The sequence below is a fragment of the Parasteatoda tepidariorum genome, chromosome 4 (assembly GCF_982258835.1).
Source record: "Parasteatoda tepidariorum strain Cologne lab strain chromosome 4, Ptep-v5.0, whole genome shotgun sequence".
NCBI classification, from domain to species: domain Eukaryota; kingdom Metazoa; phylum Arthropoda; class Arachnida; order Araneae; family Theridiidae; genus Parasteatoda; species Parasteatoda tepidariorum.
This window is the reverse complement of record NC_141758.1, coordinates 32,348,828-32,363,027: the sequence shown is the minus strand read 5'-3', so window position 1 is coordinate 32,363,027 and position 14,200 is coordinate 32,348,828. Positions and strand designations below refer to the sequence as shown.

General features: G+C 32.9%; 1 protein-coding gene across 3 annotated transcripts in view; it reads right to left on the bottom strand.

Annotated features, from left to right (window-relative positions):
• Window positions 1-1,184: 1,184 nt before the first annotated feature.
• The window catches only part of Nos (Nitric oxide synthase), a 236,415-nt gene continuing 223,399 nt past the window's right edge, over window positions 1,185-14,200 (bottom strand). For all 3 annotated transcript variants that reach the window (XM_071182105.2, XM_071182103.2, XM_071182106.2), the window contains exons 21-26: window positions 12,501-12,711; window positions 11,251-11,332; window positions 8,844-8,968; window positions 6,438-6,595; window positions 5,302-5,493; window positions 1,185-2,042 (exon numbers count right to left, since the gene is read on the bottom strand). In XM_071182105.2, coding sequence (XP_071038206.2) covers window positions 1,932-2,042; window positions 5,302-5,493; window positions 6,438-6,595; window positions 8,844-8,968; window positions 11,251-11,332; window positions 12,501-12,711 — 879 coding nt within the window. In that variant the 3' untranslated portion in view covers window positions 1,185-1,931. The remainder of the gene's footprint in view (window positions 2,043-5,301; window positions 5,494-6,437; window positions 6,596-8,843; window positions 8,969-11,250; window positions 11,333-12,500; window positions 12,712-14,200) is intronic.

The following is a 14,200-nucleotide window of genomic DNA, read 5'->3' as shown; positions in this document are numbered from 1 at the left end:
TACAAGCTGTAAAATTTTATGAAGTTATTTTTTTTCTTCTTGACAATTATGAAAATAATTTTTTTCCATCTCTCTCAAGTCTCTTGTGTATTCTTTATCCTCTATTAGCACTTCTGATCAAAAACTGTCTAACCAAATTTGTTTATAGTTTATAAAATGCTTTACAAAACATCACTTTCTTCGTTTTTTAAATATAAAATATCCTATTGTATAAATAATACTTAACAAACTTCTTAACCCTTTGATGCAGATGGGTATCCTTTTTATATATATTTCTTCTGACGCTCGAATTACAAGCAAAAATATAGTTCAGTATTTTTTAATTAAAAAAAAACAATGTATCAGCTACTAAAAAAATCTGTTAGTTTATCAGCATTATATTTGTACTAAAATATAAAATTCAAAAAAAGTAGTTAGAATTTTTTTTATTTATATTCTAAATTTTAACAGTAATTGATTTTGTAAATTAAAGCAATTTTCTTGATGAATAACTGTTTCTCTTAGATCTAAAGACTTGCAAATAAGTGCAAATGTGAAAAAATTATTGTTTGGAGCGAGCCGTGTTTACCTTTGACGTAGAAAAAGACACCACTTCATGTTGTATTTCATAACCATAAATTGTTAAAAAGCTAAATAAAATACTTTCCCTAAATTAATACAAAAAAATAAAAATTAAAGAAATTGTGAGAAATATGTTTAGTAAAAAGTATACGTCAAAGGGTTAAGATGGTTTTATTTGTATGTAACTTCAACTCAATCAAAGTTGAAACAAGAAAACTAAAATTACTTGAATTTTGAATGAGTTTCCGAAAGCGTTTATAACCGAGGTTAAGAAAACAATTGCTGTGGTATATAATATTAATTATAATGTCAATTAAAATAAGGTTAATAATAATAAATGAGCTTGATATAATACTTAAAGTTGACAATAAAAAGGTTGATAATGAATTCGATTTGGTTAATATACTTAAGGTTGCTATGTTATTGAATTTTAAATAAAATAAAATTTAATTACTAAATTTCATGACATGTTTTGTGATATGGCTTACTTGCACGCGTCAACACGCTACTAATATTTTCGTGAGTTATAAGAAAACTGGATAAATAATTGTATTCGTAAAATATATTTTTCTAACTTATCGTATAACATGCGGTTCAATGGCTCATGCAAACCGTTGAAAATATTTTTTTTTTAATGGAATTCTTTATTTTACTCAGAAAATTATTTTTGTCTATTATGTACTTTTAGTCCTCATATCCGACTCCCGGCTTACGGACTCCTTTGTAGGATTAGTTGTTATGTAAGTAATTTTCCTAATAATTTCAAATTAAAATAAATTTTTTGCTTGATAGCATTTAAGTAAAAATCTAAATGTTAAGTAAAACTAAATTTTTACTTAAGTTTGTTGTTAACTATAATAAAGATATTAGAGTAAATTAAATAAATCTTTATTTTTCGCCTTTGAAAATTATATCTTAATCCCATTTATATAAATTTTTATCTTTAATGTTTCGGACTTGCTTGTTTGGCCTTTGAAAATTTTATCTTAATCCAATTTATATGAATTTTTATCTTTAATATTTGGGACTTGCTTGTTTGGCCTTTAAAAATTTAATCTTGATGCAATTTATATAAATTTTTATCTTTAATATTTGGGACTTGCTTGTTTGGCCTTTGAAAATTTAATCTTAATCCAATTTATATAAGTTTTTGTCTTTAATATTTGAGACTTTTCTTGTTTGGGTAGATAGTAAGTTTTTTTTAAAAATATATTTACAAAACATTAGGTGGCATTATATAATTTCAGTACAAGGATAAAAATATCGGAATGATAATCGCTCTTAGCACTCTTATCAGGAATGTCGTGAAAAAGGAATTTCTTCTACATAAAGATATGTACAGTTTTTTGTGTTTTGTTTTGGAAGTATTTTCAGCTGGAAGATGTACTCTTTCGATTTTTGGCTTCTTCTCTACCTCTGTTGGTAACTTCTGCTGTCTTCAAAGTAATCCCAAAGATGTCCTCATGGTAACGATTTTCTTCCTGTAAAGATATCATTACAAACCAATTTTTATTGATATTATTAGTAAAATTAACTCTGTTGTTTAACGGGTGCCACTCTTCAGCAATAAAGGAAACGAGGGAAATCCTTCGTTTCCTTTATTGTTACATTAATTTCTTGAACTTATTTTTTTAAAATCATTATTAGTCGAATTATAATTAAATGAAATCAATTAGTTAATTTTTTATAAAAAGCGAACATAAAATATTTTATTCTTTTTTTATCGATATTTCAATACTAATGTTGACTCATTAATTTACTGTCGCGCCTAATCAAAAACAAAAATCTATTTATAACTTTTTATTCTTAATTTCTTACCACAAATATGCTTCAGTTACATAATTACACTAATTCTCATAGTCTTGTTGACGATTCGCGATCGCCAAAATGTCTTCAAACCTTATATGGATTATGGGGGGGGGGAGACCTGGCTTCATTTTTGGCTATGCTATCTTTCGATAATTTGCCAATCTTGGATCTCTTCCCCATGCTCCCAACTGTCCGTTGGGAACAAATTCATTCACGTTGAAATTTCAATTTTTTTGCTACTGAGGGTGCCCTTTTGGGCCACCCAGTCCCAACCGTTAAATATAAAAAATTGCTAACTGAAATTCTAGATGTAAGATAATGTTTTATCTTGATCCCTTTAAGGGATTTCTTTTCTTTATTATTTTTATATTTTTGAATTATGGCCATTTTCAATAATTAATAAATCAATTTTTCTTAAAAGACTTTATTTATTTCTCTGAGACAATTATCAATTTATTACACCGAAAAAGTCAAATAATGCCACCTGCATAAATCCGCAAATTAATTTAAAACGATCACTGTCATGATAGCTTCATTTATTATTATAATTCCCTTAGACTTAACTAAAGTAAATTTATAAAAACAAATCTCAATAACTCTACTATCAACAACAGAAACGCTTGATTTAACTTTCCCGAACTCTCAAAACAATTTTCCCATAAACTTAGATGTGTTACCACAACAAAGCAAATTAAAACTACTTAAAACAAGAAACGTAAAAATTAAATATTAAAAACGTCACTAAATTCATATTAAATTAAGTATACGTTAAATAGTAACGCTTATTTTCTACTCAAAGCTCAATTCCGAATGTGAACAACTTAAGGTAATGGCATTCCTGTGTATTCGACGTAATATTTTTATGAAATGGACAATACAAGAAAATGGGACAGATATGAGGGAGAGGGGGTTCTCCCTTTGTTCCCACTCACTTGCTAACCCACGTGTTAACTTAAATAACATTTCCTACTTGACTTGTAAATCAAATTTAATAAATTTTCAAAATAATAAATTATTAAAATATTTCATCCTATTTAACTTAGAATGAAAATTTCGCTTGGTATTAACTGCAGCATATTTAAATTTTTTCCCTTCAAATTATTAGTTAATTTTCGGTTACTATGAAAACTCGTTTAAGGTTTTCTGCCAAAGAACTTATATGTCAATGGTGTGAAAAACTAATTTCCAGCATTTCTTTGCAATCGAAAATAATTTTTTGTTTCAATGGCTTTTTTTTAATTACAAATACAGGTTGGACATAATTTTATATAAAAGTAAAAATATAAATAATAAATAAAATAAATTCAACTAACTGTTTAATGATTTTAAAACGGTAACTCAATATGTTTATCATTATATATTTTGAAATAAGGTAATATCTTAAAATTACTTTCTAATAAAGTATAATATTTTAATGCTTAGGCCACTGGTGACTAAAAATGCACAACCTGGTGACTAATAAAATTAAAAATTATACTAAAAGGGATTAAAATTAGCAACTTTTTCAAGCATAATTTTTTTCCACTTATTATTGAAAGTAACATGCTTTGAGAGCTTATTTAGTCTTAGTCTTTTAATTAGTGCAGAAATATTATGAATGAGTTCTTATAAAGATTGGGGCTCTTGAATACTGCCGAATTTTTTACAATTTATTTTCTCTTATATAATGTTTATATTATTCAAAGATAATAATGTTTTTTTTTATTCAAATGCTTATTACGAGAGTCTAAATTATGTTGTGAAATCAATCTAACATCAAAGCAGAGTTAAGCGATTAAAATTAAAATCAATTTACCTCATCTATGAAAATTTATAAGTTGAGTACGGGTTTCAATTGCCTAAAACTGCCATTAAAAATAGAAAAAGGTGTCCTAATTAATTGACAGCCTTTAGAGGACTGGCACAAAATAGCCTTGAGCAGACTGATAGAAGACAGCCTTGGGCAGACTGGTACAAGAGTCTTGGGCATACAGATCCAAGATCGCGTTGGGCAGACAGATAGAAAAAAAACCTTGGGCAGACTGATGCAAGACAGCCTTGGGCAGGATGGAACAATATAGCCTTGGGCAGATTGATTCAAGATAGCGTTTAGCAGACTGATACAAGATAAATTTGAGCAGATAGATACAAGATGCATTGGGAAGACTGATACAAGATAGCCTTCAGTGGACTGATACAAGATCGTCTTTAGACAGACTGATAGAGGATAGCCTTGGGAAGACTGATACAAAATAGTCTTGAGCAGAGAGATACAAGTTCGCGTTGGGCAAACTGATAGAAAACAGCCTTGGGCAGACTGATGCAAGACAGCCTTGGGCAGATTGGTTTAAGAGAGTGTTGAGCAGACAGATACAAGATGCATTGGGAAGTCTGATAAAAGATGTCTTGAGCAGACTGGTTCAAGATAATCTTTAGGCAGCCTGATAGAGGATAGCCTTGAGCAGACAGATACAAGATAGCCTCGAGTAGACTGATAAAAGATAGTCTTAGGCAGACTGATAGAGGATAGCCTAGAGCAGACTGATACAAGATATTATTGGGCAGATTGATACAATACATGTCTTGAACAGATTGATTCAAGATAGCCTTGAGTTGACTGATACAAGATAATCTTAGGCAGACAGATGCAAGATAGCATTGGGCAGACTGATACAAGATAGCAATGAGAGCTCTCCACCTAAAGAAATCAAGGTTTTAATGAAAGCTCTGTAAATTTTTCCATAAAAAATTGTTCAGATATACATTTTTGTCTTCAACTGTAGCATGTTTAAGGACGATTCTATATCGATTCATTTTTATTTAGAATATTAATTTCTTGAAATCAAGAATTGATTTATTTCTTGTTATGCGTGAATGAAAAAATGATTTATATCTTGTAGGCGTTAGTAAATTAGTGATTTATTTCTTTAATATTTGTAGAATATATATTACCTGTAAACGCTTAATGACGTTATCTACTGCAGCCGGATTCATTTGTCCAAGCTCTTGAATGATCACTCTCAGCGTCTGATTGACGTCCTCTGCCATACTGACGTCACCACACACATAGAAATGTCCTCGTTCTTGAATTACTTCTTTGTACACTTTCTCAGCAGACTCTCTCAAAATGTGTTGCACATAACGCTGTAAATGATTGGTTAAACTTTACAGGGTGTTCCGTTATTGCCGTCCTTATCATTTATATTTTTTAATCCTAATAAAATCTGAAGTAAAAAAATATACTCACAAGATTTCGTAACTTAAGACTTACACAAAATGTTTCAAAACTTGTTTAATCATTGAGGAAAGCCTGATTATAAAAAAAGATAATCTCATTTGATTGCCGGGAGGAGCTGAGAAAAAGTCAAAAGCGATTAATTGAAGCACCTCCAAATTTCCTCCATCAACCAAACTGGTTTTGATGTTTTTAACCCTGCCTTTCTCAATAATGATTTTCCATGTTCTGACAGGATTTTTGTTTTCTTCTTAGCTTAAATATTAGTTTACGACTAGAATTTGTATATTTTTTATTCCTTTTTTGGCATAGATTCTTAAAATATGGATTACAAGCGGTGACTAGGAACACACAATACCACAATGCATAACTAATTTTATAAAAGTGAATCACTTAAAAAACAACAGTGCAAAGTTTACGGGTCAGTAGTACTAAACCTTAACAAAGCATCAGTGTAGGATATGTCGGATACAGGAACTTAATCTAAAAAAAAAAAAAACATCAGCGTATGACATACTGGACGAATGTAAACTGGGCAGTTGCACATAACATCAGTATAGGGTTAACCGGACAATGGCTCTTACATCCTATGATTAATCACATTATTAGAAATAAAAGACAGTGATTATTATTGATTGATTATTTTGTTTAGTGTTTGATTTGGCGAAAAACTTTAACCATTGCCAACGGCTCTTTTTAACGGAAGAGAACCGATTTCTTTTTTAAGCAGAATTTGCAACTATTTGGTGATAATAGAATATGTTTTTTTAATCGGTTACACACATTATTTATTAGTTACATAATAGAATCTTGATGTCATTATATAATATAATTTGATTCTATTTATTCTTACTTTTGGTTTACCAGGAACTCGAGAGTAAGCTGAATGCACATTTGCTAGTACACCACATTCTTTCATTTGTTGAGTTTCCTCTTGGTGCAATTCTGCCTTTGGGTGGCGGCACCCAATTAATAGAGTCATGTTTCCGAAACGTTTCGTCGAATCTCCACCTAAAACAATATAAAAGAGAAGTTGAAAATTAATAATATATTAATAATATAATAATATCCCCTGAGCCGCGATGGCTCAGGGGATAAAGCGTTCACATTCCAATCAGGCGAACCGGGTTCGAATCCCAGTCGAGACGAATTCCGCATCCGGCTTGCATCGACCACAGTGCTGAAGTGAAATATCCTCAGTGGTACACGGATCATGAGTTAAAGTCTCCTTGCCATCAGTCTAACCATGGGATGTTCTCGTGGTCTTCTTCTCTATGTAACGCATCTGCGGGTTAGTTTCCTCAAAAAGTCCTCAACGAAGGCAAAATTTCTCCCGATACTCGATCCAGGAGTTCCCTTGTCTTCGGGATTGGGTTCAAAATTTCAAGGCTACGGAGTTGAACATTAGTAGTCGCAAACCCATACAATTTGGGTCGGCTGTTCAACGACGGTTATTAAAAAAATATGTATATATAACAAAGGGAGCCGTGACGGCTCTGGGGATAGAGCGTTTGCCTTCCAATGAGGTGAACCGGGTTCGAATCCCAGAGATGGCTGGTTGAAACGAATTCAGATTGCGCCGGCTACAATGCTGACGTAAAATATCCTCAGTGGTAGACGGATCATGGGTTAGAGTCATCAGGCTAATCGTGGGATTTTTCCTCTCCATGTAACGCAAATTCGGATTAGTTTCATCAGAAAGTCCTTGACGAAGACAAATTTCTCCCTAAACTTGATCCAGGGGTTCTGGATCAGGTTCAAAATTACAAGGCTACGAACATTAATAGTCGTAAACCCAAAAATATTGGTTCGGATGTCTTTTAATTGCAGACATCTTGTGGTGAATCCTTTCATTTGTTTCAAAAATTTAGAGTTTAGGTTTCTACCTTTTATATAAAAAACTTTTTATCCAAGCGGAGCAATCGGCATTCCTGCACACGGCTAACACTGACCACATCGCTGCGGTAAATAATCATCATTGTTAAACGGATCATGGTTAGGGACCCCTTACCGTCAGGCTAACAGTGAGAGGTTTTCCTCTCCATGTAACGCAAACGTGAGTTAGTTCCGTCAAAAAGTCTTCCACGAAGGCAAAATTTCTCCCTATACTTGATCCAAAAGGTCCCCTGTCTTCTGGATTGGGTTCAAAATTACAAGGCTACGGAGTTGAACATTAGTAGTCGTCGTAAACGCAAAAATTGGGTCAGCTGTTCAATGACGGTTACAATATTAAATACTTGATCCAGGAGTTCCCATTTTGGATTAAAATTACAAGGCTAAGGAGTTGAACTTTGATAGTCGTAAACTCAGAATTGGATCGGCTGTTCCCCGCCGGTTATGAAATAAAGTAAAGTAAAATCTGCACTACTCTAAGTATTATCTTTATTTTAACACCATTATTATAATTTTTCAATATTATCCCAATATCAATAGAGGAGATTTCTAAATGGTGAAATCTCAGGCAAAGAATATATACATATATATATATATATATATTTTCTTTAAAAAGTGTAAGTTCGATGCAGCAATTGAAAAGGAAAGATCTTAAAACCTCCAATTGGCTTTCTCACAGAAAAGGGAAGAGCTTCAAATCTCATGTTTGAAATACTTTTCCAAACTTATATCACTAGACAATTTCAGAACATAAACAAACATTCTTGAATTACTAAAATTTGCTTTATTACATACCCTTCAACATTTACATTTTCTGCGAAGTAATATTTCCAGGGGAGATGTACTACATCTGATAGACCTAAAACAGATCGAATTATTCTTGAACTTTTAACAGGCCCTAAGATTATAAATATTTGTCTACTTGACCTTTCATTTATATGTTAATTAAGTTAAATATAGTTTCGTACAAAACAATTTTTTTCAATTCATTAAAATATTAATGGACTACACTTGCTACCATAAGAGACAAATGTTAAAAAAACAACAGAAATTCCGTAACTGTTGGAGGGTATACTTAATTATTATGAAATAATGAGCTTGAGCAAATATAGTGGTAAACCACATTTTTTCCGAAGGTGACGTTTTTAGTTCAAAATATTTCTTAATATTTTTTTCTGATAATTGTTTTACGTGTTTTCGAGGTTTTTATTATATATTAACGCAATGCACGAAAACACGTAATTGTCTTTAAGTAAATGGTGGTATTTTTCATTAAAAATACTCGCCGGAGAAAATTGAAAACGTGGATTGTCATTTTATCGTCCTAGGTCGTTCAAATATTGCATAAATGGAGACATATATTTACCAGAAGTGGCATTGATGTCAATGTATCTCTGCTGCCAAAAGCTTCTAAAAGGAGCTATTCCTGTTCCGGGACCAACCATGATAATTGGCACTCTACAGTTATCTGATAAGCGGAAATTTGGAGCACTAGAAAAAAGATCAGAAGATTAAAAGTTCGATTTGGAACCACTTGTACCAATACACAAAATTTACACAAAAAAAGAACTTGAGCTGCGATGGCTCTGGGGATAGAGCGTTCGCCTTCCAATGAAGTGAACCGGGTTCGAATCCCAGCGATGGCTGATCGATACAAATTCCGCATCCATCTTGCACTGTCCACAGTGCTGACGTGAAATATCCACAGTGGTAGATGGATCATGGGTTAGGGTCCAACTGCTGTCAGGCTAACCGTGGGAGGTTCTCGTGGTCTTCCTCTCTTTGTAACGCAAATGCGGGCTAGTTCCATCAAAAAGTCCTCCACGAAAGCAAATCCTTCCCTATGCTTTATACAGGAGTTCCCTTGTCTTTTGCATTGGGTTCAAAATTACAAGGCCATGAAGATGAACTTTAGTTGTCGTAAGCCCAAAAACTATTTTGTCAGCTGTTCAACGACGGTTATAATAAAGCAATTGTAAATAAAAATGCAAAAAAATCTTAGCAATTAAATTTATCATGTTAAATTTTAAAGCATGGCGCCGGCAACAAATGTAATCGTCATGCAAAACATATTGCGGGCATTCACAATATGTTTTTAGGGGTGTATTGATGTTTACCAAGCAGTACCAGCCAACAAGCCTATAACCAGTTACGACTAGAAGAAGAAAATTGAGTGTCGCATTAACGAAACGCATTCACGTTTATGCAAAATGATGTTTGAAAAATTTGACGTATGTTGCCAGGATTGCGTTTTCTGTCGAAATTATATCTTGTGACAATTTTGGAACACCCCATACTTTCCATTATTTCCTATAATTGTCTTTTAACATGTTACTTATCTTTGAATTTCTTTTTTGTATCGAAACTGTGTAGCTTTACTTCAAAGGAAGCAATAAATAGGGTTTTCATTTATTTTACAGAATGACTATATTTTTGAACAAACTATTTTTGTATTTATTCAAAAGTTTGAATTTGGCTACAGAGTGTTTTTTTTTAAATCACAATTTTAGCCTATTTTTGCCGAAATGTGTAAACCTAAAAATGTTGTATATAACAGAGCAAATTTTGCAACAAACTTCTGAAAGAGTCAGAGGACATTATCAGCAGTAAAATTGCTGATCTAAACTGAAAGAACTAATACTGGAAAATGTGGTCGCACGCCGTTAGAAGCGCTCCACTTTTATGAGAAGCTCAGAAGCACATGAAACAATTCATAATCAGGCAGCGCCTCCAGCGGTGTATGACATTTCCGGCCGAGGGTTTTTATGCAATTTTAATCCTGATAATTTGTTTGAACTCCCATATAAGTCCGTCGCATCGTTTACGTGACCCCCTGTAATAGATTATGTTTTAAAACTTGTATGTTTCGACAAAAAATAAGCTACAAATGACATTTAAAAAAACTGCAGCTTGTAGTAAGAAACTGTTCGAAGATTTTAAATCCGCAATACGAAAATATCTAAGATTTGCTAAAAATTCTTATAAACAGGAAAAAAAATGCTCCCCAGTTTAACTTTTTTGTTATTTAAATTATTTTGCCAAGAATAGAAGGTAAACATATCTAAACTGACAAGATCAGGTGAACATGGGGTATTTATCTTTTTAACGTATAATGTGAATTCACGCAGTTCAGATCAAATACAAACTTTTGCAAATATCTGAGAACTGCTTTAAATTAATGTTGATGTCGTTGCGTTTGTTTTTAGGATGTTTAAGATGTTTAGGATGTTATGGTCGTTATTAGGGTGCATTTGCTTTTACGAAATTTTGTGATATTAACGTTTTATCTCCTGTGGGTATAAAATAAAGTGTGAAGGATAGAAAGGCATTTATAATTATGGGTTGTGATTTATTAAAATAAATACACTATCTATTAGAATATGAAATTTAACCCTTTCGCGCCGACTGTCACAAATACGTGACAGCAAAAAAACCGTATCAACCAGGGTAAAAAGATAAAACTGGTAATCAAAGTAATTACTTAGCAGTTTATTTGTGGGCGGGGTTATAATTGTTTGATTTATATAACTCACCATTTTGTTCAAAATAAAATTACTTAGTTATACTTTGAACTAACATTGATTATATATATGAATAAACTAACAGTAATTAAAGTTCGTCTGTAAAATTAGCAATGCCTGCATTTAAGCTACCGTTTCTTATTTAATTACATCCTGATTTTGTACGAATGCATTTTTGAATCACCCGTCCCCAAGGGGTTAAGAATTATTTTGTTACAAGGAACTTCATTAAGAGTATGCAAAAAACCTCACCTTCTAACAAAGCACGCTGTTTCCGATCCTATTGGTAAAGACTCTAAGTAATTTGAGCAAACTCCATAATGTTGAGCGTCACCTGTAAATATTATATGGTAAATATTATATGGAGCGTCACATGTAAATATTATCTTATATTATACTCAGAAGGTGTTTTGATTATTTTTACGAAAAGTTTAACGGAAATATAACCCCGAAAAAAAGAAGGAAGTTTGTGTGTGTGTGAGAAAGCGAAAGAGAGGAGGCAAAAAAGATACTTAAAAGTTATTTAAATAAGATTAAACTATTTAAACATTTATCCCATAGTGAAGGCCATTTGCAATTCTGTGCTTTAGAACAGCCTTACTGATGTTCGAACCAGTGGAATAATTATTGTTCGAATCGGTGAGGCCAGTAGCTATTCCGTTCTCTGGAACCACTTTGCTAGTGCTCGAACCAAGACCACTATAATAATAGTTGCTTAGGCCGGAAGAGCCTGGTTGGTAGGGCATTGGGCCCATGCCCAAGAGTTCGTGGGTTCGATCCCAGCCAGCCGAAGACAATGGTGTAGTAAATGGTGACTGATGCACGTTAAATCTGTCGAGTCGCAAAGTTCTCCATGTTCCATAACAAATCAAGACCTCTGGGGGTACTGATTCAGCAGTTTCCTTGTCTTCTGTATTGGTTCGACATTACGAGGCTACGGAGTTGAACATTAGTAGTCGTAAACCCAAAATTGGGTTGGCTGTTCAACGACGGATATAAATAAATAAATATTAGTTGCTTGAGACACGATGGCTCAGGGGATAGAGCGTTCGCCTGCCAATGAGGTGAACCGAGTTCTATCCCGGCGATGAGCTGATTGATACGAATTCCGCATCCGGCTTGCACCGACCACAGTGCTGACGTGAAATATCCTCAGTTTTTGACGGATCATGGGCTAGAGTCCCCTTGCCCTCAGGCTAACCTTGGGAGGTTCTCGCGGTCATACTTTCCATGTAACGCAAATGCGGGTTAGTTCCATCAAAAAGTTCTCCACGAGGACAAATTTCTCCCAATACTTGATCCAGGAGTTTTCATGTCTTCTGGATTGGGTTCAAAATTACAAGGCTACGGAGTTGAGCATTAGTAGTCATAAATTCAAAAATTGGGTCGGCTGTTCAACGATGGTTTTAAAATAGAAAAAAAATAGAAAATATTAGTTGCTTAGAATGCAATCAAGTTCTTCATGCACACTTACAAATATATTGAGAGAAAATTAGGCTTACTTTGAGTCCTGTAAACTACAACGGCTACAGTCAGGTGTATGTGACCAGGGTGGTATTCGGGGGCTGAGCTGATACTGTAAAATCTTGGCTGTAAGGACGACAGGTGTGTGATGAGGAACTCCGGTGTGGGAACCACGGAAGAAAAGTACTCCAGTGTCTCTAATAAATTGGGATATAGTTGAGATTTCCAATCTTCATATCGAACAGAATCCTGAAACCGTTATAGGGTATGAAATAAATAATCCCAAGAAACAGAAGCGTTCAGACATTACCTGATTAAAAAAAAACTTCATTCACTCCAGAAACATATAAATAGCAAATAACAGTCGACATGTTTCCAGCTCTTCAAAATTAGGTGCCCATTTTCAAGACTTGCCAGACGTGAGTGAGAAGAAGCAGAAGTAATTTGATCACTTTTCACGCGCAATCACTTCTCATTCACGTCTTTCAAATCGTGAAAATTGGCGCCTATTCTTAAAACATGTCGACTGTTATTTACTATTTATATATTTCTGAAGCGAATGAAGTTTTTAATCTGGTAAGTCACACGGTATGATTAAAATTTTAATACAAGCATTGTGATCCGATTTCAAATCACAATTTAGAAAACAAGTGAATGACACCGAAGAGCTAAATATGTACTATGAGACATACTTTGCAAACTTCGAGATTTTCGCAAAATGTTTTTTTCTAGAGGTATTGAACTAAATCGCAACTTTTAAAACTAGTATAAATTTGTAAAATTTTTAACAGAAATGAAGAATATATACATTAAACTGCTCACTTATAGATGCGTTTAAATTATTTATAGGTAATAGTGATCAAAATTCTTTCAAATTCTACTTTACTAGCCCATTTACTATTACTAACTAATTTACTATTCCTAATTAATTACCTGACTTTTGCTACCACTAGGAAAAATATTCTTGAAATTACTAAAAATCCGTAATAGTTGAAATTGATGTCCATAGACATAATTTTGCATACCCTCCAACTGCTACGGAATTTCCGTAGTTTCAAAAATCTTCTTTTCAGACGGTAGCAAAATTAATGTCTTAATATTTAAAAAAATTTAATTTTAGCGTAACTTGTCCACTATTACTTATAAAAGTGCAGGCCATATGGCTAGATTCTTAAGTTCTGATAAAAGTTTTATGAGAGATCCATTTGCTTTAAAAATTTCTACTTTGGTTCGCTACCACTAGAAAGAATTATTTTCAAAATCCTCATAAGTTGGAGGGTATGATTTTGCCTATCTTATTAAATACAGAGATGCTAATTGCTGTACTTTCTGCAGAAGTTTAAATATATGGGTAGTGAATAAAATAGTAAACGTTGCAGAATAAAATATGAAATACTACGCTATTAAATTATATGTGTATCAAATCAAACTAAAATATTTAAAGAAAAACAATACTTTTAAGACTTTTTTAATTTTTATACTAGTGAGAACTAAAACAATATGGAAATGAATCAGGGAAAACTGGATCCTACCACGTGATTTAGCGGCCAATAAAAGTGTAGCGTTAAACGTTTAACGCAACCTTGTTGGAAGTCGCATAAGAAGTATAACTTCAAAAATGATTACGCTTACTTTTTATAAAAGTCACCAAGAGATTACAGTAATGATCGAAGTTGTATTTTATGTGATACATACTTTGATTTTCGATATGTAGTACTTACAATGTAAAATACAAAAC